This window comes from Lissotriton helveticus, chromosome 11, assembly GCF_964261635.1.
Source record: "Lissotriton helveticus chromosome 11, aLisHel1.1, whole genome shotgun sequence".
NCBI lineage: Eukaryota > Metazoa > Chordata > Amphibia > Caudata > Salamandridae > Lissotriton > Lissotriton helveticus.
In genome coordinates this window covers 314,498,941-314,525,370 of record NC_136072.1, presented here as the reverse complement: position 1 = coordinate 314,525,370, position 26,430 = coordinate 314,498,941, and the positions used below count along the sequence as shown (strand labels likewise).

Below are 26,430 nucleotides of genomic sequence, written 5' to 3'. Positions count from 1 at the left end.
GATCACGATATTCTGAGTCCATTCCAGGCGGGTTTTAGAAAGAAGATCTCAACTATAGACCAGGTCTTTCGGCTTGCCCTCATCCACTGGAAAACGGTACAGCTGGAGGGTGGCAGCCTCTACACTGTATTCGTGGATCTGAGGGCGGCCTTCGACCTGGTCCCCCGCAGAAAACTATGGGAGGTGCTGACCAAACTAGGGGTCCCTGGGGGTTTGTTGGAGATGATCATTCGTCTCCATACCGCCAACTTTGCCCAGGTGAGGTGTGGTAAGGAGGGGGCATTATCAAATCGCTTCCCTGTTGACGCGGGGGTTAGGCAGGGTTGTGTGCTTGCGCCAACCCTGTTCTGCCTCTACGTCAACGGGGTAATAGCCCACCTTGGCAGAGTTGTCAATTCGGACGCCCCAAAGTTGGCAGGCAGCAGGGTACCGGCGATAATGTTTGCCGATGATACCCTGTTGCTTTCAAAATCCCCAATGGGGATACAGCGCGTCCTAAATGGATTTGTGGAATTCTGTGGGGAACATGGCCTAGAAGTTAACAACCTAAAAACCAAATTTATGGTCTTTAATGCCCCACAGAGGTTACGAACTGCCCCTACCATCAGACAGACAAGACTAGAGAGGGTGCGTACTTTTGAGTATCTTGGGCTCCTACTAAATGAGAATATGACCTGGTGCACACACCAACAGAAAGCACTACTTAAACTGGCCCAGTACTTGGGAGGGGTCATGAGCCTTATGGGAAATAATAGGTCATCCATCAAACCTGTCGGCCCACCACTCCAGATTTATAAGGCACAGGCAAGGGGGGCCGCTATGTATGGCTGTGAGCTGTGGGGGCACGTTCCTTCTCATGAACTGACGATAGAGGAGAACAAGTTTCTAAGGAAGGTGGTACGACTTCCGCCTAGCACCCCTCTAGTCCCACTGAGGTTAGATCTGGGGCTGCGACCCATAAGTGAAGAACTGGCACTGCGTCCTCTCGTTTACTGGCGCAGGCTGTGGGCGGTTCCAGAACTGAGCAGTTATAGGCAGGGTCTGGAGGAAGTCTTAGCGATGCCTAATGCTGGTAAAATTAGTGGCTTAAATTTATTAGAACTGAGTTGGAGGAATTGGGCTTACCGACACTCTGGTCTGATCCTCTATCTGCGGTTCCATTAATTTCCAAAAAGAGATTGGCTAAGGTATACCACGAAAGTAAACTAGCGGCACTTTGTCGCCAAGTAACTCTGGGAACACACACGGAACTATTCTTATCCATCAAGGACAGATACAGATTTGAACCAGCCCTGGATAAAATTTATCCTCCACTTCTCAGGAAATTATACTTACAATGGAGGCACGGGACTCTGCCAATTAGAGTGCTAACTAGTAAGTGGAGTAAATCTCCATCTAGCCTATGCCCGGCCTGCGGAGTGGACAACGAATCAGAACTCCATATAGTCTTTTTTTGTCCAGCCTACTACGTTTCCCGAAAGAAATGGATTATTCCCATTTGTAGGAGTCTGGGGTTCACGGAGTGTAAGGCCGCGTTCAGAGTTCTCAAATCACATCTGTCTACACACATTGTTTTTGCTGTCGCTAAGTATTTAGGAGCAATGTGGTACCTGAGAAGCCAATACCTCAAGGCTAACGACTGATTATGGATCGACTGTAGAATAAAACCAGAAACTCTGTACAAAGGAACATTTTTAGTACCTCGATGAATTGTCATTTTATTATTTTAATGTTTTAATATTTCTGAAATGAACTATGTATCTTTTATGGTGATAAAATTACCGAAATAAAGATTTACGATACGATACGCTTATCTGTTCAGGGCTTTACCCCTAAAATTTAGGAAACAATGGTTCAATGTACTAGAAGATATGATGAATAGGTTTTTCTGGGCTCATGGGAAGACCAGGAGAGCACTGAGATACATGGCACTAAAAAGATAGAGACGAGGTTGGGAAGTGCCGGATCTCAGAATGTACTATTGGGCCGCCGTTCTACAATGTATGCAGGAATTAATTGGAGATAATGTAGATCGTTGGAGCAGAGTAGGTTCACCAGATATATATGAATTATTATTGGGAGATGAGGCTCGGAACTGCTTGTTGAAATATAGTGAACCCAGCTATTATAAAAAACTAGATTTAAAAATTTGGCAGCGGTATTTCAGATCTGAGCAGCCTTTAAAAGGAAAACAGGACTTGGAAGAGTACATTTTTATACACTGCTTTTTAAAAATCTGACATTACCAGAAACCTTTCAAGATAATACAATGGCAAGGTGGGAGGGGATGGGAATCCGGAAGATAGGAGACCTTTTGGGGCCGGATGAAATTCAGCTGTTTAAAGATGTACAAGCTAACTTTGCAGTTGATAGAAGAGACTTTTTCTAATATTTATAAATACGCAGTTTCTTAGCAGCGAAGAAAGGGGGGTTTGATTGGATTTAGTGAAGTCCATATAATCTAGGTGGTCAGGGGTAGTTAGGGCTGGACCATCAGACAAATTTACTCAGAACTGTCCCAGTTGAAACAGGATGATCTTGAGAAACAAGGGGGGAAATGGGCGGACAAGCTTAATATCGATCAGGGTTGATTTTATGATTCTCTGGAACTAGGGCAGACCATCCTTTGTTCAGCTGTATTACAAGCACAACATTTTAAAACAAACTTCTCACTGTATCACACCCCAGCCAAAATAGCACAATGGAGGGGCCAGGAAAGGATTAGGTGTCCTCTCCGTGGCAGTGCAGAAGCAGATTTAATACACATGTTCTCAACCTCCCCCCGTTTAGAAAGTTTGAAGAAGGAAATAGAAAAGTTATTAGATCATACCCTGAACGTAAAGGTAAAATTAACACCTGAATCAATGATCAAATACAAGATGCATGCCAATATTTTTTCTTTTTGGCAACTGCAGTTGTAAGAATCTGCATATTTTCGGCGTGGCTGGACCAGTGTGCTCCCTCGTTTCAGCAACAGCTAGGGAGGCTGCTATATATTGTCAATCTAGAAAAGAGGGTCTCTGAAAGAAATGGTAGAAGGGCGAAAAGACTTGGCAAGTCTATCTGGGTCCCAATCTATAGATGGAAGGAAGACAGACCTGACAATAGATCTTAGCCAGTCATCTGATAACCACTGCTCTTTAGGGTTTTATCTCCTAATATTATAACAAACTGCTAGGTGTTCATAACTATTGGTCTATTAACTGTTATATGGATATATTATCAAGTATTATTTATTAAGCAATACTCTAACCTATGTATCTAATGCCTCTGTTTGTGGAAATCATGTAATGACTGCTATGAATTTAATATTTAGATAACAATATGCTGCTGTCACTGTCTTCTAGGACCCTTTTATTTTGTAATTTTTCATGATATTTATTGCTCTTCTTCTTTCTCTTTAACTTATGTCGAAACTTCCTCATGAACTATTTGTATATTTGATGATGAAGTTGTTGAAATGAGAAAATAATAAATATATGAACAAAATGTAAAAAAGATAATTTTGCCATTCATCTTTCCGTGGATGTAAATTGCATTCATAAGTATTTGCATACTTTTAACACATGGTATTTTAACTTAATAATTGCTAAAACTGTGTTTGAGTTCTCCTAAGTAATTCAAACAGCCTCCTGTTTTTTCGTTGTTAAATAATATAAAGAACATCAACTAATGCATCTGGCAAGGGAAAAGGGCACGACTTCCCCATAAGTTGCTTATTAGACCACGTAAGGAGGGTGGTCGAGCACTACCTGACTTTCAATCCTACTATCGAGTGACGCAAATGCGAGTGATTACGGAATGGTCGCTGCGGGTTTCAGAGAAGCATTGGCTTCACATTGACAGATAGATAACTGGGCACACTATGGGATCTCCTCTGGAAACCTAAGCTTGACAGACCACTCAATGTCTATATTAGCACACCTACGTCCACCACACTTACGGTCTTGGACATTCTCCCCTCCAGACTACATCTTACGACCTTTCCCTCCCCTCACACACCTTTACATTTTAATGCTGCATTCCCCCTCGCTTTACAGGAAGATCCCTTTGAGGCTTGGAGGGAGGACGGTTGCCTCATGATCTCTCACCTGTTTGACAAGGGAGAACTCCTCACTTTCCAGGAGTGCAAGAAACAATTTGCATTAACTAACAAAGAAGAATACCACTACTTGCAACGGAAAAACTGGGTGCAGCAGCCCTCGGTGCGGCGGGCCGCCACCAGGGAGTTGTTCCCTATTGAAATGTTCGCTCAGTCTGGGTCCCCCTCCAAGGGGTGTATCTCCTTTCTGTATGCTCTTATTCAATCGTTGAGTCCCAGGGCGACACCGCGCTTCAAACGTTTATGGAACACTCTCGTGGATTCCCCTTTGGAGGACAAGCAGTGGGAGCATTTGGGTAGGGACATAGTGAAATTCAACTGCTCCATGTATCTTAGGAAGGCACACTAATCATTTGACCTGCAAGACTGAATATGGGGGTGTATGTTTTAGAATGTAGCTGTAATTTAAAATATATTGGAAGCACCAAACTTGCGGTACATAAGAGAATCCTACAACATACAAGGGCCATTACAAACAACGACCCGAGCCACCCTGTTGCCAGACATTTTAAAGAATGCCACGACAGCAACCTCTCACCTTTGCAGTAATATGTGGTAGACGCAATCCCACTAGACAGAAGAGGGGGCAACACGGAAGCCAAACTGAGGAGACTAGAAACACAATTTATATTGGAGTTAGATACCACGCAGCCAGGGGGTCTCAACACAAGCGAGGATCTCTACACATTTTTATGAAAACTATATTTTATAGGAGTATGTTTTAAGAAAATATCTTTTATAGCATATACATTTAAATGTCTGTTTTCATCATGACGAGTAAATCCTTTTCAAGAATGAAATCCTCCTTTTTTCTAATCGAATACCATCTATATTATAACCATTTGAATCGCAGAGCTTTACTCTTCATCCGACAATAGTTCTATAGATGAATCCAAACCTGGTGAATGTAATGTCATTAATGTAGAAGTAGGATTGGAAATATTGAATTAGTCCTCATAGAATTTCGGATGTAGGGATATTATATCCATTACACATGGAAAGTTTACATAGCAACTTTATGGAATATTTTACCATTGATGGATGATTTTAATGATTGAGTTGTGTATTTTAAGATATTATATGTATTTATATATTTATATGATTATTTAACTACATATTTATGTCTATGTTTACAACCATGGGAATCAGTTGTACAATAAATCTATCAATCCCTTCATATATACTTGCTTATTGGCACATGCCAATACTTGCACCAAATGGCCATATCTATATGGATATGTTCCACAAGTAAAGTCAAAGACATCATGTCGGTATAAATTGAGAATATGGGTATAAGCTAAGGAAACTTCAGGATACATAACTATATTGATTTTATTATCACTTACACTTTTTATATTTAAAGAATTTTTATGTCTTCTATCATTGCACAACACCTCGGTATTTTAGTTTCTTTATATGGTACACAGCATAATTCAATGTTGTTTAGATTTGTCGGATAAGGAAAAAGCAATATGTTTTCTTTGCATTTATGCTAACAATGTATGATCAAGATCGAATGATATAACCATAATGACTAATGCATGTGAAATCATGAAATTCTAGAACAAGTGTGTTGTTTAAGGAATTTGAAAATATGTATTTAAGCATATAATAACAAATAACAGTGACAATGTTTCAATGCACAAAATACTGAATGGAAGTATTTTTTCCATGTCCATTGGCAAACCTGACTGCACTAGCATTTTAAATTCAGCAATGTGAATCCCAAACGCTGTCATGTGATCAAGGCAGGCGACTGCCGAAACGCGTTATGGCGGGATCTGTTGAGGCGGTGAATAAACAATAATTGCACTCACTTTTGGGTCCACTCTCGTTTGTTGGCAGCAAGGCGATGCACAAGGAAAGCGAGCAGTTGACACACACATATATATATATATATATATCAAAAGAATATCTTTCCAGGGTCAGGGAGAAAACCACCAGTCAGCACAGGGAGAGAGTGACCAGCAAATCAAGAACCTATGTCGCCCCCTAGGTAGATACGATCAGCCAAGGTGAACATCGCAGAAGGGAGAGCGAAGAGATTGGTGATTGGATCCAGTTAGAGACCAAATACTCTTAAGACTTCTTTTTATGATTCAGAGGGGAGCATGACGGCCGGAGGTTAACGGCCGTGACGGAGCTCCACCTCCTCCTATGCGGTGCTCCACGCAGGCGCGAGGGGAGAATCAGCAGCAGTAGCAGAAAGTGAATGGAGAACGGAGCGTTTTCACTCAGTGGCCCGGAGATTTTGATATTCTGAGCCCCCGAGATTGTGGCGGAAATTGGGCAAGGGTCGTTTACCAGCCGGTGCCGGCGCAGCCATTTACCCAGCAAAGAAGCAGGCACGGTGATACGCGCCCTCCCCCTTTTCAACTCGGAGCAGTACGGCATGAGTGGTGAGCAGTATCGGCTCCAGTGGCCGTAGCCTTTGTTTGTTTAAAAGCTAAGTGGCTACATACCTCATTTAAACCCGGCTTCGTATCGGGAGAAGGCGTGGGGAAGGCTTAGAGCTTTTTAGTGCATTTTCAGTGCCTTTTAGTTGATTATCGCTCAACAGATTTCCTGGGACTACTTTTTCTGGACCTTCTCCTGAACCGTGAAACCTTTTCTTTGTCCTTGTATGAATCTATCCAAGAGCTCTTTGTGCTGAAAATTGACTGTTAGGCCAAGACAGGCTGTTTAATTTTCAAGGTATTATCAGGAAGGCAGTAGGAAGATTCCCGGATGGTTAACGGAGGTGTCCCTGCACCCCACGAACCGGCTTGGTTTCATGGGTTTGGTGCTCTAAGATTCTGGAGGGTTAATGCCGGAAGACATGCTCAGAGCATAACACAGTGGAGGGGCCATATTTCACCAGTATCTGCACAAAGTGAGAGGACTGGGAGCGAGATCCCTGAAATAAGGAGCTACGGGGGGCAGTCGGTTTTGACAATACTGCTTAAAGATTTCGAGTTGAAAGGAGTCGACAGCAGAACAACTTATGTACCCCTGAGTTTCTCTGGCGGACCGTGGTATATATCGCCTAAGAGTAGCATTGTCAAAGACTTTTGTATGGAGGCAGGTAATCCCGGCATAGTTAATCTACAGGCCAGCCCTCCCTCAGTTAATATGGGTAAACCTCCACTAGTGGTCCCTGATCCTCTTTCTGCGGTTAGTAGATACACCCTCCGCAGTCGGGTGGCCAATTTACCCCAAGTTCATACTAATACTCCTGTCCCTCTCCCAGTAACTCACGTTAAGGCTTTAGCCCAGAAGAAAGGGGCTAAGGTGAAAGGGTATAGAGGTAATCACGACATTGGTGATTCAGAAACCCCACCAGGAAAAGGGAAGGGCAGGAAAAAGGTGAAGGGAAGGATTCCTGCCTCCTCTAAAGTTACGCCTTCTCTAAAATCGTTCTACAAGGTTCTCTCCACTAGCACATCGAGTACGACTAGAGATACAGCAGGAATTATGTCATCTCCGGTAATGGAAACCCCGAAGGAAGCCGCTCAGGCCGAGATGTCGGAGAGTGATAAGCCTACATCCACCTCTTCACCTACACAATCGGGTTCTTCTGGCCCCCCTTCTTTAATATCAACAATATCTCCTACAGTTAATTTGCTCGACCTGGTACATCCAGAGGTGGAACTTTCAAATATCTTTTCAGTGTTGGAAATCCAAGACAAGCCAGCTGGACTAGACGAGGTGGGCATTGTGGATGTCTCTCCGACTGTATCGGACACTCAGTCAACTTCTGTATCTACAGTAATCTCTGCAATTACAGCAACCCCAGGGATCCCTGCAACTCTAGCAGATATCCTTATGGGTTTGAGAGAAGATCTGGGGAGGCGCTTCACTACTTCGGAGGCTAATCAACAAGCTATTCAGGCCTCGTGTGAGGTGTTAGCCCGTAAGGTCGAGGATTTATCATTAAGAACGGACGCCCTGGAAGCAGAACTGCCCAAGATCCAGGAAGCGTTAGGGACTTCGGCAATTAACATCGATAAACTGGTGAAGCAGAATCGGGAAATGAGAGAAGATATAGAGAGGCTTGAAAACCACTCAAGGAAAAACATCAAATTTCTAAATATCCCGGAAGATCTTGAGGGCAACGACATCAAAGCATTTATTGCGGCCTTGCTTAAGACTACAGTGTTAAAGGACTCCCCCGATACAGCCCAGGAATTATTGGCTGATATTCAAAGAGTGCATCGTGACCCTTTCCGGCGGAATCCTGCTAAAGAAAGACCTAGGAAGATCTTGGCCAACTTTCTCACCTATTCTATTAAGGAGAGGATTTTATCACTGGGATTGAAAGCTGGACCGATCAAATCTGCCTCTTTTTCTACCCCCTTCACTTTCTCTATTCGTACAGATGTCTGTCACATCACGGCATCTAAGCAATGGGAGATGGGCAAGAGACTGACAACTTTTAATTCTCTGGGGGCTCGTGCACAATTCAAATTCCCTGCTTACTTGAGGGTCATGTGGAATAACCATATGTATCAGATATGTGATGGTCCTGCACTCTAAATTGTATATAAATTTAACAATTGTAACTTGATTGTAACCACTTCGGTGGTGCTGAATGTGTGTACTCCCTCTGAGCATGGAGTTGACGTACAATTATTGATGTGTGTTTCTTGGTCACAAGATTCACAACACATTCGCACTCATTCTCTTTGTCTTCATGTAATCACTATGGTTCGTTGAAGGTTAAATCATTTTGTGTTTATTTCATTGTTATTTCAATCATAACATTCTTTCGTGGGTTTACATAGTATCATTCTCATTATTTCATGCCCGATGCATTTCGAGCAAAGCTCTTCCTCAGGGGACTTTTGATCTACAAACAATATAGTATATATCCTTAATTAATAAAGCATTACTGTGTCATTTCACATTTCGTCATCCTGCCTCCCCATCGAATCGAAATAACTTTCATGTTACCACAATGCTAGTGCACACCTTATATCCCTGTGTGTGGCAATCCTATAATGTTAAAACGACTAACCTTAGTCTCCTCTGAGTAAATGTGTTCCTTGAAAACCTGATCATTCATCACGCGTGTATCTGCGACACATAAAACTCTAATGAGATTCGATTTTACACGATTTTAAAATTGTGTTGAATTTGCAAATACCTCAATGCGTAGGTACCTTACCCGTGTGTAAATCTTTCTCACTCTTCAACTCCTTCGCGTGTATCGGCTTGTGGCGTTCTTGCTATTCTAACTCTATGGTATATCTCTCAAACGCTATCGCGTATGCCGGTCACGTGGGAATTGTGCATGAACACAGAAAGCGGACTGCGGTCCCTGTGAATGTTCGAACTCCGAAGAGTGTTTACTCAAAGTAATGTGTAACTAAATAAAAGGAATGATGCGTGCGCAATATGTACAAATGCAAAGTGTAAAAATATGTGTGTAACATTAATAAAAAATAAAAATAAAAAATAACATTTTATCCATCAATTCTGATTATGCTCTTATTTAAAATAATTATATGATGAATATTAGATGGGGGGCATCTATTCTAAGGGACAAACATAGCCCAGGGACTATATGTCAATAAACCAAAAGGCAGCCGCCTTTTAAACAGCTTATACCAGCTCATTCATAATTGCGTATGCATAATATGTACAACACCGTAATATTTACAAAAAATGTTTTGTCGGCGTATAGTCGACATTATAAATAACAGCTAAAGTCCGAACGTTCATTGAGCCCCTTGGGCTGTAAGGTACAAAGGAAGTTCATCCAAAAAGTTTCTCGTTTCAATAGGTTTGTGTGATTGTCTCTTCCCGGTAGTATATCCACCACTTCTAAAATACAGTATTTTAGCTGAGATACGTTGTGATTAGCTTCCGAAAAGTGAGTGGCAATGGTAGATTTCAGGTTTTTTAACCTGATGTTACTCTTATGTTCAATAAGTCTAGTTTTCACTTTTCTCTGTGTTTTGCCCACATACGAGAGCCCGCAGGGGCACCTCAACATATATATAACATTGCTTGTATCACACGTACCTGATACTTTCAAGTTCACTGGTGTACCTTTGGTAGGGTGATTGATTGTGTTCCCTTTAATGATGGCTGAGCAATTTCCACAATTATGACACGGGAGAGTTCCGGTGTATTTCATTGGGATTACTTCTTTTGGGATTTTGATTAGTTCTTTTAAGTTCTTTGTTCGTTCATACGCAAATATGGGTGTTTTAGAAAACAAACCTTTGAAATCATCTTCAAGGGCCAATAACGGCCAATTTCTCATGATAGTCTTTTTGATAAGATAACTCCTTGTTGAAAATTTTGACACAAAAACTTGTCTCTGTTCATCTGATTTTGGTAGTGACTTCAGTAGGTGTTGTCTTTGTAATTTGTCTGCGCCTTCTGCTGCGGACTCCAGGATAGATTGGGGATATCCTCTGTTTTTGAATTTCATCAATGTGTCATTCTTGTGTTTGATGTATAGCTCATGTGTTGATGCTATTCTTTTGATCCTTAAAAGTTGAGAAAACGGTAAATGATTTTTTAATGATGCTTGGTGGAAACTGTTATAATGTAATAAATTGTTTCTGTCGGTTTTTTGGGAAAATACACTGGTCACTAAGTTACTGTTCTCGTTCGTGATTAGAACATCCAAGAATGATATTTGTTCCTTGCTGGTATTGTATGTGAATTTAATTCTTGTGTTGATGGTGTTTAGTTCTTGCAAAGCTCCAATGAGAGTGTTTTCTGATCCCTTCCATAGCAGAAATATGTCGTCGATGTAACGTTTATACAATATTAGATTTTCTTGCCATATTTTCTGATTCAATATGTGATCCAATTCGAACCTGTGCATGAATGTATTAGCATAGGTGGGCGCTGCACAATTGCCCATAGATGTACCAGAACACTGAACATAAAATGTGTCTCTCCAAATGAAATAACTATGAAACAAAGTAAAGTGAATTAATTCCATCAGGAAAACTTTGAGATCCTCATTTTTCTCCTCATTGACCAAAAAGCTCTCCACTGCTGCCATCCCTAAATCATGGGGAATAGATGTATATAAGGACTTTACGTCCACTGTGACCATAATCATTTCTGGTGTAAATGATGTTTTATGTTCATCTAATATGTTCAAAAAGTGAGTGGTATCTTTGATATATGTTGTTGATTTTTGGACAATATTTTGAAGGTGTTTGTCAATGTACTTTCCCACTGGTTCGTGAATTGATCCGATTGTTGATACTATGGGTCTTAAAGGTGGCTTTGTCGGGTGTTTGTGTATCTTCGGCGTCATATATATATATGGTATTGCGGGATCCTTTTTTACCAGATATTCTTTCTCTTTCACACCAATGATACCATTATCCATGGCTTTTTCAATGATCGTGGTTAGGATATTCAAGAATTCTTTAGTTGGGTCCATGTTGAGAGTCATATATGTATTTGTATCTTGGACATGCATGTCGATTTGTTCTTCATAGTAACTGGTGTCCATTATAATTAATGCTCCACCTTTGTCTGCCTGCCTTATAGTTATTTGCTTATTGTTGGCTAAGTTTTGCAGTATGTTTTTCTCCTTGTGTGTCATGTTTGTTTTTTTAGGTTTTGGTTTTTTGAAAATTTCTTCGATATCCTTCGATACCACCCTTTCAAATGCATCTAACACTTTATGGCTGATAGGTGACACAAATTTGCTCTTAGGTCTCAATCCCATTAGTGTGTTTTCTTTGTTGTCTTGTGTAGTTGATGGTTCTAAGACGTTGGTAAAAAAATGACGTAATCTGAGAGATCTTAGGAATTTGTATAAACATACTTTGGTTTCCAACAGATTGGAATGGTATGTGGGTACATAAGATGATCCTTTCTGTAACGTGTTTATTTCTTCATTTGTAATATGGTATTGAGAAATGTTAATCACAAGGTTTTCTGACTCCGTGTATGTTGGGCCACTGTTTCTGTGGTTGCCTGTTTTTTTCCCCCTCCTGGTTCTAATGTAGGTGCAGGGCCTTTCTCTAAAAAAGAAGAAGAAGTAGATGCTGGCATTTGTTCATCTGTGTCCGATATGGTAAGATTGCTCGTAGATATTATGGTTGGCTGCTTAGCTCCTGGGGCTACTCTCGACCTTCTATTGTCAAAAGGTATCCTTCTATGTTGAGAATCGTCTGAAGATGTGTCATCTGAAGTTTTGTCTCCATATGGTTTTTGTTGCCTCCTGCGAGCATAGATGTCTGCCCATGTATATACTTCTCCTAGTCGGTAGTCAGTGGTGTCTCTTTTGAATTTCCTAAGCTTTCTGTCATTGATTTCTTTGGTGTATTCATTTAATTTTTTATTTGTGTCTTCCAACACTTGGTCCCATTCCTCCTTTGTAACCATTTTATTGAGATCATCTTTGAGGAGATTGATTTCCTTAGTTAGATCCTCTATCAATTTCGCCAGTTCCTCTACTATTAGTAGTATTAAGTCCAACGAACATTTATTTAGTATTGCGAACCATCTCTCTGTGAACCTGGCATTGTTTTTACATAGCGTAGATTTCAGTGCAATCCTCAACACTCGTGGAATCCGTTGTGCTTTGTGGTATTTTATTAATGTACTGGCATGTAGTTTTTGGTTAACAATTTTCTTTGACATGTATAGTAGCTGTTTTATGTTTGCCTCCTTGGATTCTGTTCCGGGACATACTACTTCTGCTTCTTCTATTAACGAATATATTCTATTAATGTCTGCTTCATTGAAAGCCAATGTCGTTGCTCTTTGATCCGTAGTGTGAGCTATGTCTTCAAATTGCATTTTTGCGGTGCACGGACCAGTTGCCCAGTAGTGTAATACAGATCAGATATGTGATGGTCCTGCACTCTAAATTGTATATAAATTCAACAATTGTAACTTGATTGTAACCACTTCGGTGGTGCTGAATGTGTGTACTCCCTCTGAGCATGGAGTTGACGTACAATTATTGATGTGTGTTTCTTGGTCACAAGATTCACAACACATTCGCACTCAATTCTCTTTGTCTTCATGTAATCACTATGGTTCGTTGAAGGTTAAATCATTTTGTGTTTATTTCATTGTTATTTCAATCATAACATTCTTTCGTGGGAATATTTATTTATTTTATTTTAAGGTTTTATAGAGCGCGTAGTAACCCTAGAGCATCCCAGCGCTAGAACCAGAACTCAGGAGAGGTCAGAATCGAAGGGGGGGGATTTAAGGAAAGAGAAAGGTTTTCAAGGCCTTCCTGAATTGGAGAAGATTAGGTTCAGTTCTCAGTCTCTGAGGAAGGTTGTTCCAGTGTTTGGCCGTGTGGACCGAGAAGCGGCGTCCTCCGGACCGGGCCTTTTTGACTCTGGGAACAGTGATGAAGTTCTCTCCGCCTGAGCGGAGGACCCTACTCGCATTGTAAGGGATGATGAAATCCTTGAGGATGGGTGGGCCTTTGTCATGGAGGGTCTTATGGGCCAGACAGAGGGCCTTGAAAGCCACCCTTTCTCTGACTGGGAGCCAATGCAGGAGCTTCAAGGCTGGCTTTGCCGAGGATCTGGCGGGGGTGTCGGTAAGTAGGCGGGCCGCGGCGTTTTGGACTTTCTGCAGGGTATTGAGGGTGGCTTCGGGGGCACCCAGGTAGATTGCGTTGCAGTAGTCCAGCCTCGCCATAATGAGGCCCTGAATCAGGAGTTTCTTGGAGGTAGCGGGGAGCAGGGGGAAGACCTTTCTGCAGGCCCTAAGGAGTCCAAAGCAGATTCCTGCCGTTTTTTTGGCCTGTGATCTGAAGCTCAGGTCCTTTTCGAGCCATACGCCCAGGCTCTTGACCTCCTCCTTCGGTGTAGGGGGGTCACCTAGACAGACGGGCCAGATGTCAGGCGGCAGGGAGGGCTCTTTATGTCCGAGCAGCAGGATCTCGGTCTTGGACCCGTTCAGTTTCAGTGCCGAGGAGTTCATCCAGTTATGAATTTCCGAGAGACAGCTGTGAATGTCGGGTGGGGATTGGTGCGGGTGTGAGAGGGTTACCACCAGCTGGGTGTCGTCGGCGTAGTTGATAATCGAGACGCCGAACGGGTTGACCAGTTTCTCCAGCGGGGACATATACACGTTAAATAACGTAGGGCTAAGGGATGAGCCCTGCGGTACTCCACAACGGAGGGGGATTGCGGGGGAGTGGCTGTCATTCTCCCAGACTTGGAAGGAGCGTCCGTCTAGGAAAGATTTTAGCCACTTCAAGGCCGTGCCCCTTACTCCGATGTCTCCCAGTCGTTGGATTAGGGTGTGGTGGCTCACAGTGTCGAAGGCCGCACTGACCATATGTATAATTTTCACCAGGTGGAGGAGGCAGATTCCCTGATAGAAAAAATCAAAGCTAGGAGTAAAGGGGAGAGCGGAGAATGTTCGCAGGGGTTGATGTCATCCGGGACAGCAGGGTCAGGGTCAGGGTGAGCGATAACACTGATTTTCCTTGATGGGTCTATCATGAAGTTTCATGGTAGTAATTAGATCAGTTTAGTACATGCATTGATTAAGTTAGATGCTCTATGTAGTAATGCAGTAATGTTCCCTTTTTTTTTCTCTTCCTGCTGGTTTCTTTTCTCTTTTTTATTTTGTTACTTTTTAACACCGTGTAGGGGGGGGGGGGTCCGTCGTAGAGCATGTTTGCTCAAGAAGGAAAGGAGGGTTCCCCAGGATGGGATGGTGGGGGCTGCTGGGTCACGGGGGGGGGGGGGTGCAGCGGGGAAAAAAGAAAAAAATGTGTCCTTATCTCCACTAACTGTACAAGAAATACTCACACCAAGCAACATCCTATTATTGTATCGCTCAGTCAGTTGCTGGAGTAAGCGGAGGGTAGGAGATTACAAAATATGGTGCAGGGGGATATAGGTTTTTTATCTTGGAATGTTAATGGGCTCAGATGTATCCGACGTAGAAGATTGATATTTAAATACCTAGAGCAGTCAGAAGCTAAAGTGATCTTGTTTCAGGAAACTCATCTGACAACAGTAGAAGCTAAAGAGGCCTTTGGGAGAGTCAGATGGATTGATGCTTTTTGCCATTCAAATCAATCCGTCACCAATAAAGGCGTAGCGATATTAGTTAAGGGTGGCTCTGGCGGCTCAATAAAATCATTCTTAACTGACCACTCAGGCAGATGGGTCCAAGCTCTGATTAATATCAGGGGGAGGGATCTGACTGTGGTTTCATTCTATGGCCCCAATATAGACGATCCGGTATATATACATAAGGTCCAGGATAATCTGTCAGGAGTCCGTTCTATGTTACTCATAGGCGGAGATTTCAATGTTCTTCTTGACCCCAGGCAGGATCGTTCCAACCACCGTCAGGTGGTAGTGGCTCCAAAGACACGACATGCAATGAAGAATATGATCCTAGACCTAGGATTAATAGATGCTTGGAGAGCGAAAAATGGCCAGATCCAAGGTTATACCTATTTTAGTAAAAAACACGGCCATGCTTCGAGATTGGATTACATTCTATTGGACCGAGAAGGTTTGGAGTCAATGAAGGACATGGCAATTTAACCTAGTGTGTTATCCGATCATGCACCTATTCTGGTTACCTTTAATTTTGGAGAAGATAGGCCGAAAGTAAACCCTAGGTGGACTCTTAAGCGTGGGGCCTTATACGATCAGGAAGTTGTCTCTATGATAGATACCTCCTCTGTCAGTTTTTTTACTGACAATTTAGGCTCGGCATCCCTTGAATATGTATGGGACGCTTATAAGGCGTTTGTTCGTGGTCAATTTCTTAGCGCAATAAGCTCCTGTAACAGGAAAGAGGCTGCTAAGTTCAAAATAATAGAGGATAAGATCTCCTCTTTAGAAACACTGAGAATGAGCCCAAATGCGGAAGATGCTCCCCGAATTTCATCTGAAATCGATCTTCTACGCCAGGAATATCGGGGGCTCCTAGACCAGAAGGTTAAGGCTCAATGGGCTTCATATTCTATGGAGAATTATGAATATGGAGAAAGAGCAGGCGCAGTGTTGGCAGGCAAAATAAGAGCAGATCGAGTCAAGAATAACATCAACAGGTTGATTATAGATGAACAGGGCACAATATCATGTCTGCAGATAGAGATGGAAAAATGTTTTTTTTCTCACTTCTTGGAGCTATATAAAGAAGAGCCTTCCAGCAGCTCAGTAAACGCCATGCGCTGGTTGGAAGATAAGGAACTACCAAAGCTATCGGAGGATGGTCGTAACCTGCTGGATAGTCAATTTACAGAAGATGAGATTAAAATACAAATCAATAAAATACAAAAAAATAAAGCAGCTGGGCCTGATGCTTTACCGGGTGAGGTCTATAAAATATTCATAGATCTTCTAGCACCTAGACTGTGTGAATTATTTAACTTTATTTATAGCCCGCATGGTAAAATTCCACCCTCTTGGAAAGAGTCCACTATTGTCTTGTTATTAAAACCGGGTAAAGACCCTCTCAGGGCGGAGTCTTATAGGCCAATCTCCCTGCTAAACGCCGATTATAAGATCTTTACTGGTTTTGGCCAGGAGATTGGCCAGTCTGGCCCCGTCCCTGATTAATTCAGACCGAAAAGGTTTTATTCCAGGGAGGCACATCCATGAGCTGACCCTCCAACTCATAGGCTGTATTGATCTGGCGGTGGCACGGTCGGAGCCATGGCTGCATACGCCGCCGCCAAGGCGTTCGACCGCGTCAATTGGAGATTTCTGTGGGATGTCCTTAAAACTATGAGGTTTGGGGGGATCTTCATTAATACCCTGAGGAGTTGCTACGAGGGAGCCTCGGCAGCAATACTGTTGAATGGTCTGTTGTCTCCTCGATTAAGTGTGGGGAGAGGAACTAGACAGGGGGGCCTTATCTCGCCCCTTTTGTTCAATCTATACATTGAGCCCCTGGCACAGGCTCTTAGATTGGATAACAGAGTCACCCCCTTTAGAATAAATGATTATTCCTCCCAACTGGCTCTTTATGCGGATGACTTAATGATTTACACCAGTAATCCGGCGGAGGTCTTCCCTAGAGTGGAGGAGATCATGCTGGACTATGGACAACATTCTGGTTATTTAATAAACAACACTAAAACTGAAATAATGTGCTGGGGAGTCGAGAATTGGGACGGCCCGCAAAGTAACCAGTTTAGATATCTGGGAGTCTTAATTACCTCCGACCTTAATAATATTGCAAATGTCAATCTGACGAAGGTTATGAAGGATATTAGTTTGCTGTTTTTGAAATGGCAGAGCATCCCCTTGACGATTTATGGCCGGGTTAACTTGGTTAAAATGGTTATTTTGCCCAAGCTAACATATCTATTCAATGCTATACCCTTAACTTTCCAAAATAAACTTCTGGGGATTATTCAGGGGAAGATAGGTAGCTTCATTTGGGCAAACAAGAACGCCCGGATCTCATGGAAAAAATTAAAAAGGAGTCTACTAAAGGGAGGAATGGCGCTTCCGGATGTTCTTTGGTATTCTTTTTCTTTCCAATTAAAAAATATCTGTAGCCTTTTAACCACCCCAGACAAATCTCATTGGGGCCGGACATTAAAGATGATGCAAGATCTAGAAGGGGGGGGCCCGGGTTTTTTGTACAAATTCGGGTCCCCAAGATTCTTCAAAAAAGTCCGTCTAAAGGTCTTAAGATCAGCCTTGACTCTGTGGTGCAGACTGAAGCGATGTTGGGGTATAAAATATTATTCTGATCTGGCCCCCATCTGGGACTCCCCTGGCACGGCAATATGCCTTAAGGACAGTCTTTCTCAGGCTGTCAGGAGTGCAGGTGTAGCTACCTGGTCAGACCTTGTCACAGCGGAGGGTGTTCTTCCGTGGGAAGTTCTGCGGGCTAAGATAGGGGATTCTTTCTCCCGATTTAAATACATCCAACTCCGCTCCTGGTATGTTACAGAGAAAGACAACATCGGTGGAAATTGGGATATTGTGGTAGCACTTCAGTCTGTGGGTGTTAGGAAGGAAGAAGTAGCCCTCTGGTATAGAGAATTGTTGAATTCGGAAGAGACCACAGCCACGCCTTTAAACCAGGTATGGAGTTCATCGGTCTTTGAGGCCTCTGCTGTTGAGCTTTATGAAAGCTCTCTTAAATTTCTATATAGGTATGTTAAGTCGGCTTCATTGAAAAAGAACCACTATTTTGTATTAAATAGGCTGTATTTTACGCCAAAAAAAATAGCAAAGTTTGTGAGTCCCTCTCCTTTATGTCCAAGGTGTGATTTAGCAGAAGCGGACAATATTCACATGTTCTATGATTGCCCTGTGATTGGTCCCTTTTGGATAAAAGTGGGAAAGACACTGGATAGTGTTTTAAAAGTAAACATTGGATTGAATGGGGTGAGGGTAATATTTGGGTTGGATTCGGAAACTACTAATGTGCTCAGTGAGGAACAGATCGCCTTATTTTTCACTCTAATTATTATTGCTCGCAGAGAAATTTGTATGCTGTGGAAAGATCCAGCCCCCCCACTGCATGATAAATGGCTACCGTCTGTTCTAAAAACTGTACGGCTAGAGTTGGGGGCTATACATAATAGAAACACCATAATCTGGCTCCCACTTTGGGAATGGGCACTCGAGCTGAGGTTGGTATCCGATTCCGAGATTGTCCAATGATTACACCGGGCCCCGGGATAAAGGGGTAGCCAGGTCGGCTTCGGGTGCAGCAAGGACTCCAACCCTGGGCGCACAGGAGAGAATAAAGGGTTGCTGGTGTCTTTCTTTTGCAAGTGCCAATGGTGAGATGAGGACAAAAAAAAAAAAGACTTCTTTTTATCAATTACAGATTACTGTTTCTTGTTGTGTCTCAGAATCAGAACTGGGTTTCATATTCTGTTAGTAAACATTGGCTCTGGAGATGTAGCGCAGGTGGGCAATGAAGGTGAACATGGCTGAAGACGATACTATACAGATTGTCGGGATACCGACTGTAGTATATTTAACCTTAGAAAAAATCAAAGGTTGAAGGTCTTGAGAGATGTTCTGGGAACCACTGAATGGTTACTTTACCTTTGGGTGAGGGAAAGCCTCTTCAACAGAGAATACTTTAAGCAGCAGAAACAGCTTCCTACTACGGCTGGATGTGTTCTTAACAAACAATACAATATCATCCCAGTAAAAATATGTGTACTTAGCTAGATGTGCAACCGCTTTTGTAGTATTTATACTAAACTAAGCAAAATATTTGGTAACTCGCACAGCTTGTGAAAAAAGTGTGACCATCGAAAAACCAAATATTGGCCACTACGAAATAGCTATGCTGGTGTTTTTCAGTGTTTTTCATTCCTCAGTCCTTCTCCCTGTCCGTCAGTGTGTGCTTCATAACCTTCCTGTCTGTTATACTGTGCACTATCGTGTGAGATAAGAAGAAATAATGCAAAGAAGAAAAGAACAAACATATCTCTCACTAATGATTCTTTTGACTTTCCAGGTTCACAGAGCTATTAGACGGCAGACGGCGGATAAGTGCAAGATTCAGCAGTTTATTGAATAAATCAGTGACTGTTAGAACAGGTCTGTATGCCTCTTTTCAAAGACTCCAAGTTCAAGGGCCTTATGTAGATAGAGTTGGGTGATAACAGATAATCCTACAGTTGAGGAGAAAATGCTAAATCCTCAAGTGAAAATCTTTCAGCTAAATAACCTCTACCAAATTATCTTTATAGTATAGCAGAATCCAGTAGAAAATTCTCCACTGGCAGAGACCATTTGCTCCAAATCAGACCATAATGTTTCCCTCTTTCGAAATGGGAAGGATTTATTCTCGCTGCCAGAGCCCAAGGGAGTTATTGAGGAACATGTGTTCTGGGTTATTGTACAGAAGCAGACCAGAGCCTTGACCACAAACTGAAAGGAGGTACTCTAGCACATACATATTTCTCACAGCAGAAACACCCTGTGGTGGTTCACATTCCAACCGTATGAACGTGGTAGGAACAGATAGATTTTCATACTTGTTCTAGGCATTTGGTATTTTATCTCATGGCTGTTCAGATTTCATTAACGGATGTGCTACACCATAGAAGTGTTGAAACCATGTGGTCTTTCAGGTGTCCCAGGAAGAGCAATGCTGTAAATGCCTTAGTTAATTAAGGGTGTCTTCAGTGCTAGAGTCCATACTATTTAGGCTCCACATAATACATGGGTGTTAACTGAGATGTCAGGTGGTAGGTAATGATGAGGTTTAAGTTTTGTGGATGTCCAGACGTCATGCAGGGGATGTAGGGAATAAGCTCAGAGAAGGTAGTGCACACAGCGCTGCTAGTGTCATTCGCTACGATTTTAAATGCACTGATAACTTGTTTTATCCTGTTTTTACCTTGTCTTTTTAACAATTACTGTGGGTAACTTTTAGCTTTGTTTGATTTTATCAGTTTGTTTCACTGCCGCAGGCACTTTAACCTGCTCATCTCTTTCATTAGTCCCCTGTTGCTCCGCTCCCCGGTACACCACAGCAGCTAGGCTACTGCTTGAGTGGAGGGGGTTGTTCTCTTTTTCTTTCCAGGAAGTGGGTTTTTCCCACTTCCCTTGGGCCACTACACGGCGGCTATTTTGGAGGTGGGACGCTCTAGTCTTCCTCCAACTTCCATTAGGAACTCCGGGTATAAACTTAGCCGATGGCGTTGACGAGCACCGGGCGTGCCGAAGGCAACCCCAGCTGCGCCCGGCCGGGGCCAGGGCCACCGCCCCTGACGGTTTCAGTCCTCACCGCCACGTACACTCCTCAGAGTTACCCATGAGATTGAGGATGCCTCCCAGCAAGAGTTACCTCCAGAACGCCTGTCCAACTTTCCTCCCCTTTCCTATGAAGGCTTAAATGCTCTTCTAGATAAGCTTAAATCCGGCTCCCCCCTCGACCCCTGCCCTCTTAAAATTCTGAAGGACTGCAGAGAAGTCCTTCTCCCCCTATACCTGGAGGTCATGAATCTGGCAATTTCAAATGGTATCTTCCCTGAATCTTGGAAGCTGGCTATCGTAAAGCCCTTACTGAAAAAGCCCACTTTAGACCCTGGCATTCTTAAAAACTTTCGTCCCATATCCCTTTTGCCTGCCCCTGCCAAAATGCTTGAGGCTCACCTCAACCACCATCTCAGCGCCTTTCTGGACAAAGCCAGCCTGCTGGATTCCTCACAGCACGGCTTTCGAAAGGCGCACAGCACCGAGTCAGCCCTTACAGTGGTAGTCAATAACATCCGCGCTAAGGTCGACAGAGGTCATCCTACCATTCTGATCCTGCTCGACCTTACAGCCGCCTTTGACACCCTGTCCCCAAACATCTTGTCCAGGCGGCTCAGTGAAATGGGAGTGGAAGGACCTGCCCTTAGTCTTTTGACTTCTTTTCTTAACCAACGTTCCCAAAGAGTCAAACTGGGTGACTTCCTTTCCTCTGCCAAGCTTTTGCACTGTGGGGTCCCGCAGGGCTCATCTTTGAGCCCTACGTTGTTCAACATATATGTGGCCCCTCTTGCAAAGCTTGTGAGATCTTTTGGACTGGAAGTCCTGTCGTACGCCGACGACACCCAGATAATGGTCTCCCTATCCCATTCTGTGGAGTCCACGGCCCTCAACTGCAAGAACTGCATGGAAGCCGTGGCAGGCTGGATGTCCACGAACTTCCTTAAGCTAAACGGTGAAAAAACCGAGATCCTCATCTTTGGTGGCAAACAAGATCTCTGGTCCTCGGATTGGTGGCCACCCTCCCTCGGAACCTGCCCCCATGCCGTCCTTAGTTTCCAGAAACCTGGGGATCACCTTTGACACCACACTGGCATTTGACAAACAAGTAGGCAAAACCGTGTCAACTTGTTGTGGGGTCCTGAGGATCCTCAGGAAGCTAGTACACTATCTCTCCCCCGATGCCCGGAGACAGGTGGTTATTGCTCTCATCTCCCCCCGCCTGGACTATTGCAATGCCCTCTATCTTGGTATCTGCAAAAAACTCGTCCACCGCTTACAGACTATTCAGAACGCTGCAGCCAGGTTTGTGGTGAATGCCCCCAGACGTGCTTCTGTTACAGAAATCAGAAAAGACCTCCACTGGCTACCGTGATCAGGCAAGGATCAACTTTAAGGTTCTGGTTTTGACCTATCAGGCCCTTCATGGCCTGGGTGCCGAGGACATAGGGTCTCTCGTTTCCTTCTACACCCCGGGTAGAGCCCTGAGATCTGCTCACAAAAATCTTCTTGCAACCCCCCGGGTCGCCAAGGCCAGATGGGGAGGGAGGGCCTTTTTCTCCCTCGCCCCCAAGCTATGGAATTCGCTTCCAACCATCCTTAAAACTCAGCCATCGCTTGCCCTTTTCCGGAAAAATCTCAAAACCTGGCCATTTGCTCAATCATATCCTTAAGTGCTGCCTCCTTCTGATGCCTCCGATCACTCAGTTGTGTTTCTTTCCATCCTTTGCGCCTTGATGCCTCCGGGTTAAGTTGCGCTTTCATAAATCGCGAATTCATTCATTCATTCATTCATTCATTCATTCATTCACTCCATTCGTCCACTTATGGACATTTAGATTTTTTCTCAATGTACTTATACTTTACTTCCTCCACCTAAACCCCGCCAGGTCCCTGCCTCCGCCTATAAAATGATATCTAATAATTGCAGATCCTTATCCAAACATGCCACGCAAATCTCTCTCTTGCTCCAAGGGTAATGACCTGACGTGCTATTTCTCGCGGAAACCTGGCTCAATGCTGAGTCAGAAACTGACCTAGTCCAATGTCTCCTACCAGGTTACCCTATCCGGAGGAAAGATCAGGAACAGGGGAGGGGAGGAGGCATTGTCATTATTTTAAAAGAAGGTTATAAATGCCACATTATCCCCAATATCCTTCCTGACTGTGATAACTTCTCCTGCTCCATCTCACAGTCTTCAACTCATACCGTCTCAGGTATCCTTATATACCGTCCCCCCAGCCCTCATGGACAACTGTTCAAAATTCTGCCAGAAGCTATTGCCAACTTGGCAAGTTCCCCTTCTAACTTTACTATACTGGGGATCTCGATTTGCATTTCGATGACCCAGTAGCGACCAAACTAACCCAAAATCTTTTGGTTCTCCGTATGAAACAAAATGTCACGAGCCCAACTCATGAAAAAGGGAATCTTCTAGATCCCATTTTCTCCAACTGCAATGAACTTTCAGTCAGAGACCCAGTCCCAGTATCATGGTCCGACCACTTCCTGGTCACCGTCTCTTGGGATATATCAACCCCCCCCCTTAATACTGGCACGACTATCAGCTGGAAACGTTCCTGGTCCAACATCCAGTTGGACTCCTGGAATGCATCTCTGATAAATTACATACCTACCCTAGATCCCTGCCCCACGGTTGCAAATGACCAATTTAACCAACGGATCAACTCCTGCCTTGACCTAGTTATACCTAAGAAACGTATCCATTAAAAAACGAGGAACAACCGTCTCCATGGTACGCCTCTACACTGCATGAGTATAAACAAATCTGTAAAAGAATCGAGAGGAAATGGAGAAGAAATTATGATACAACAAGCAAACTGATCTACTGAGACTCTTAAAATTTGCCAATTCAAAGTGAAGGAGGCACAAGCGCTAGTACTATGAGGAAAGAATCAACTCCGCCTCAAACACCCCACGTGAAATTTTTAAGATCGCCAAGCACCTTCTAAAACGAACAGTCAGGGATGTTCCACTAGACAGCTCAAATGCATGCTGAGACGAACTTGCAGAGTTCTTCTCTAATAAGATCAAGGATTTCTACAATTCCTCCCCCCCCTTTACCCCCGGCCCATCCATCAATCAGCGGCTTACGGAGCACTCCATGTCCGGTGAGCACTTTCTCAGGGAAATTCCCTTGATAGACATGGACACCCTAGTCAGTATATGTGACTCAGTAAAACCTGGCTCTCCCAATGACCCAGCACCTCCCCAATTTTTGGGTAAAGCTTGGGATACAATCTTTCCAGTGTTGCTGAAGCTGATAACCTCCTCCATTTCATTTCAACTGGACTAATACCCCCACCCTGGTAACATGCCATGGTGAGGGAACTATTGAAGAAACCCAGTCTTGACCCTGATACTGTTGTATAACATTTTAGGACCCTATTGTAATTTTCCCGATTCATGCCCTTATATAGGTATAAATCCCCATATCCTTATATATGCATAAGAATCATAACCATATTTAGACATAGCTCATGCAGTCCAAATACGGCAGGGTTACTTCCACTAGTTTCGAAAATCTACAACGACTTCTAGGAAAACTCGGCTTCAGCAGCTAGGGACTTCCCCTTGCTCGAAAACTGACTTGTCCAAGAACTCATGGAGTTTTCAAAGAACTAAGACTCTTTGATTACGTTAATATGTCCACCTTTACGTCAAACTCAGTACCTTCAAGGTATAAATATGCCCACATTTGCCATAGCAAATACACAGTAGTTTGGAGCAGTTTGACTATCTACTTGCCCAACACGCCCTGCTACTGCAGATGCCAAAGGAAGCCAACCCTCCAGCAGACGCACTGAGAGAGACGCTGTCTTTTCTCCTGCCGAAAAATCCAGCTCCAGTGTTTCCAAGCTACCCTTGCAGGTTGTTGGGAATTCGAGTCCTGAGCCTGACCTTCTTCATTCCAAATCAAGGTACGGAGCTGATTAGACCCTAAGAGAAATCTTGGACAGATTCTTGGCAAAGAATACTAAATTTATGCTACACCTCACTTCTTCCCTCGTACTAAGCTTAGGTTAGGTACATCGGGGTCGGCGTATTTTAGAAACACCAGTTGAGTACTTTTTAGCCTTTGTTATTTATGTATGTATTTATCTATGGTTTAGGAACCATACAATGCTCTTACAGTATTATTTTATTCTACTCTTTTTACTGTATGCATTATATTTTGCAACCAGTTGTACGATTTTAGCAGTTCATTTCTTATGCTTGAGAAAGAAGACTGTTTAATAAATCCTTTTATTGAAAACATCTGTCTCTCTATTTCTCTGCACCTCTGGTGAAACGAAGCATGCACGATTGACTGAGTGAAATATCTATCTATTGTTTCCACGACTCTGAAGATCAGTTTTATCTTGGGGAAACAAAGTTGTCATGTTTATGCGGTTGTCAGAAACTAAATCCCTTCTTGTGAACTCGAGAACGTTTCTAGTGACCTCTGAGCTAGCTGGCACTCACAATTAAGTCTAATATATTTGATAGAGACCTAGTATACATAAGTCCTATGTCAAATCTATAGGGTATATTATTCCAATGCCCAGAGCCTATTGGGAATGTAGGAACTACACTACAATACACTTGGAATTCATCGCCCTGTTTCCCTTCTCCCCGGGATCAGCAAAATGCTAGAAAAGCATGTTAACTCAGTTATCTCTGCTTTTCTTGAATCTAATAATATACTCCACCCGTCTCAAACTGGATTTCACCCCAACTCGGGACTGAAATCGCATTACTCGCAGTGGTTGAAAAGGCCAAAATGATCCTAGACAAAGGAGGATTGATGGCCATCATCATCTTGGACCTCAGTGCCACCTTCGACACTGTTAACTACGACATCCTGCTCCACAGATTGAGGAATGTTGGTCTATCAGGTAGTGTGATTACTTGGTTACAGTCCTTCCTTAAGGACAGAAGCTTTCAAGTATTTGAAGGGGATAACTCGTCAGATCAAATCCCACGTGGCTGCGGCGCTCCTTAGGGCTCATCCCTGAACCCGATGTTGTTCAATGTCTACATGAGCCCACTGGTACAGATTGTCCTCCCCTTCGGGATAGGCATTGTTACATATACCGATGACACCCAGTTAGTGGTGGCCCTAAACCACTGAGGATCACCTCGTCCAGTCTAATCCCCTGCCTGGAGATAGTCACCAAATGGATGGAACTCTCCTTCCTCAAACTAAATGGAGATAAAAACCGAGCTTATGAGGCTGGGCAACTCACCCATCTCTGGCATCGGCCTAGCTTGGCCAAGCTCTCTCGGCCCTCCACCCACACCAAAACATCAGATTAAAAGTCTAGGCATGTGGCTAGATCAGTCACTCACTTTTGATTGTCAGGCAACTAAACTGGCAGCATCCTGCTATGGCATCCTGCTGATGCTCCGTAAAGTCCTTCTGCTCCTTCCTTTTTCAGCAAGAAGACTCATGGTCAAGGCTTTAATCCTCTCTCGCCTTGACTATGGAAATGCTCTGTATTTAGGAGCTCCTAGGGCTACCACAAATAAACTGCAAGTCATCCAGAAGTGTTCAGCATGGATGCTTTTTATGACTCCCAACAGCCACTCCGCAAGGCCTGCTCTGAAAACCCTGCACTGGCTCCTGGTTGTGAACAGAATAAAATTCAAGTCTCTATGTATCGCCCACAAAT

The 26,430-nt window shown here is 43.3% G+C and overlaps 1 protein-coding gene across 9 annotated transcripts in view; it reads left to right on the top strand.

Moving 5' to 3' along the window:
- Positions 1 to 26,430, top strand: part of SNED1 (sushi, nidogen and EGF like domains 1) — a 2,618,914-nt gene that overhangs the window by 2,310,876 nt on the left and 281,608 nt on the right. For all 9 annotated transcript variants that reach the window (XM_078665627.1, XM_078665624.1, XM_078665625.1 and 6 more), the window contains one exon: positions 19,511 to 19,593. In XM_078665627.1, coding sequence (XP_078521753.1) covers positions 19,511 to 19,593 — 83 coding nt within the window. The remainder of the gene's footprint in view (positions 1 to 19,510; positions 19,594 to 26,430) is intronic.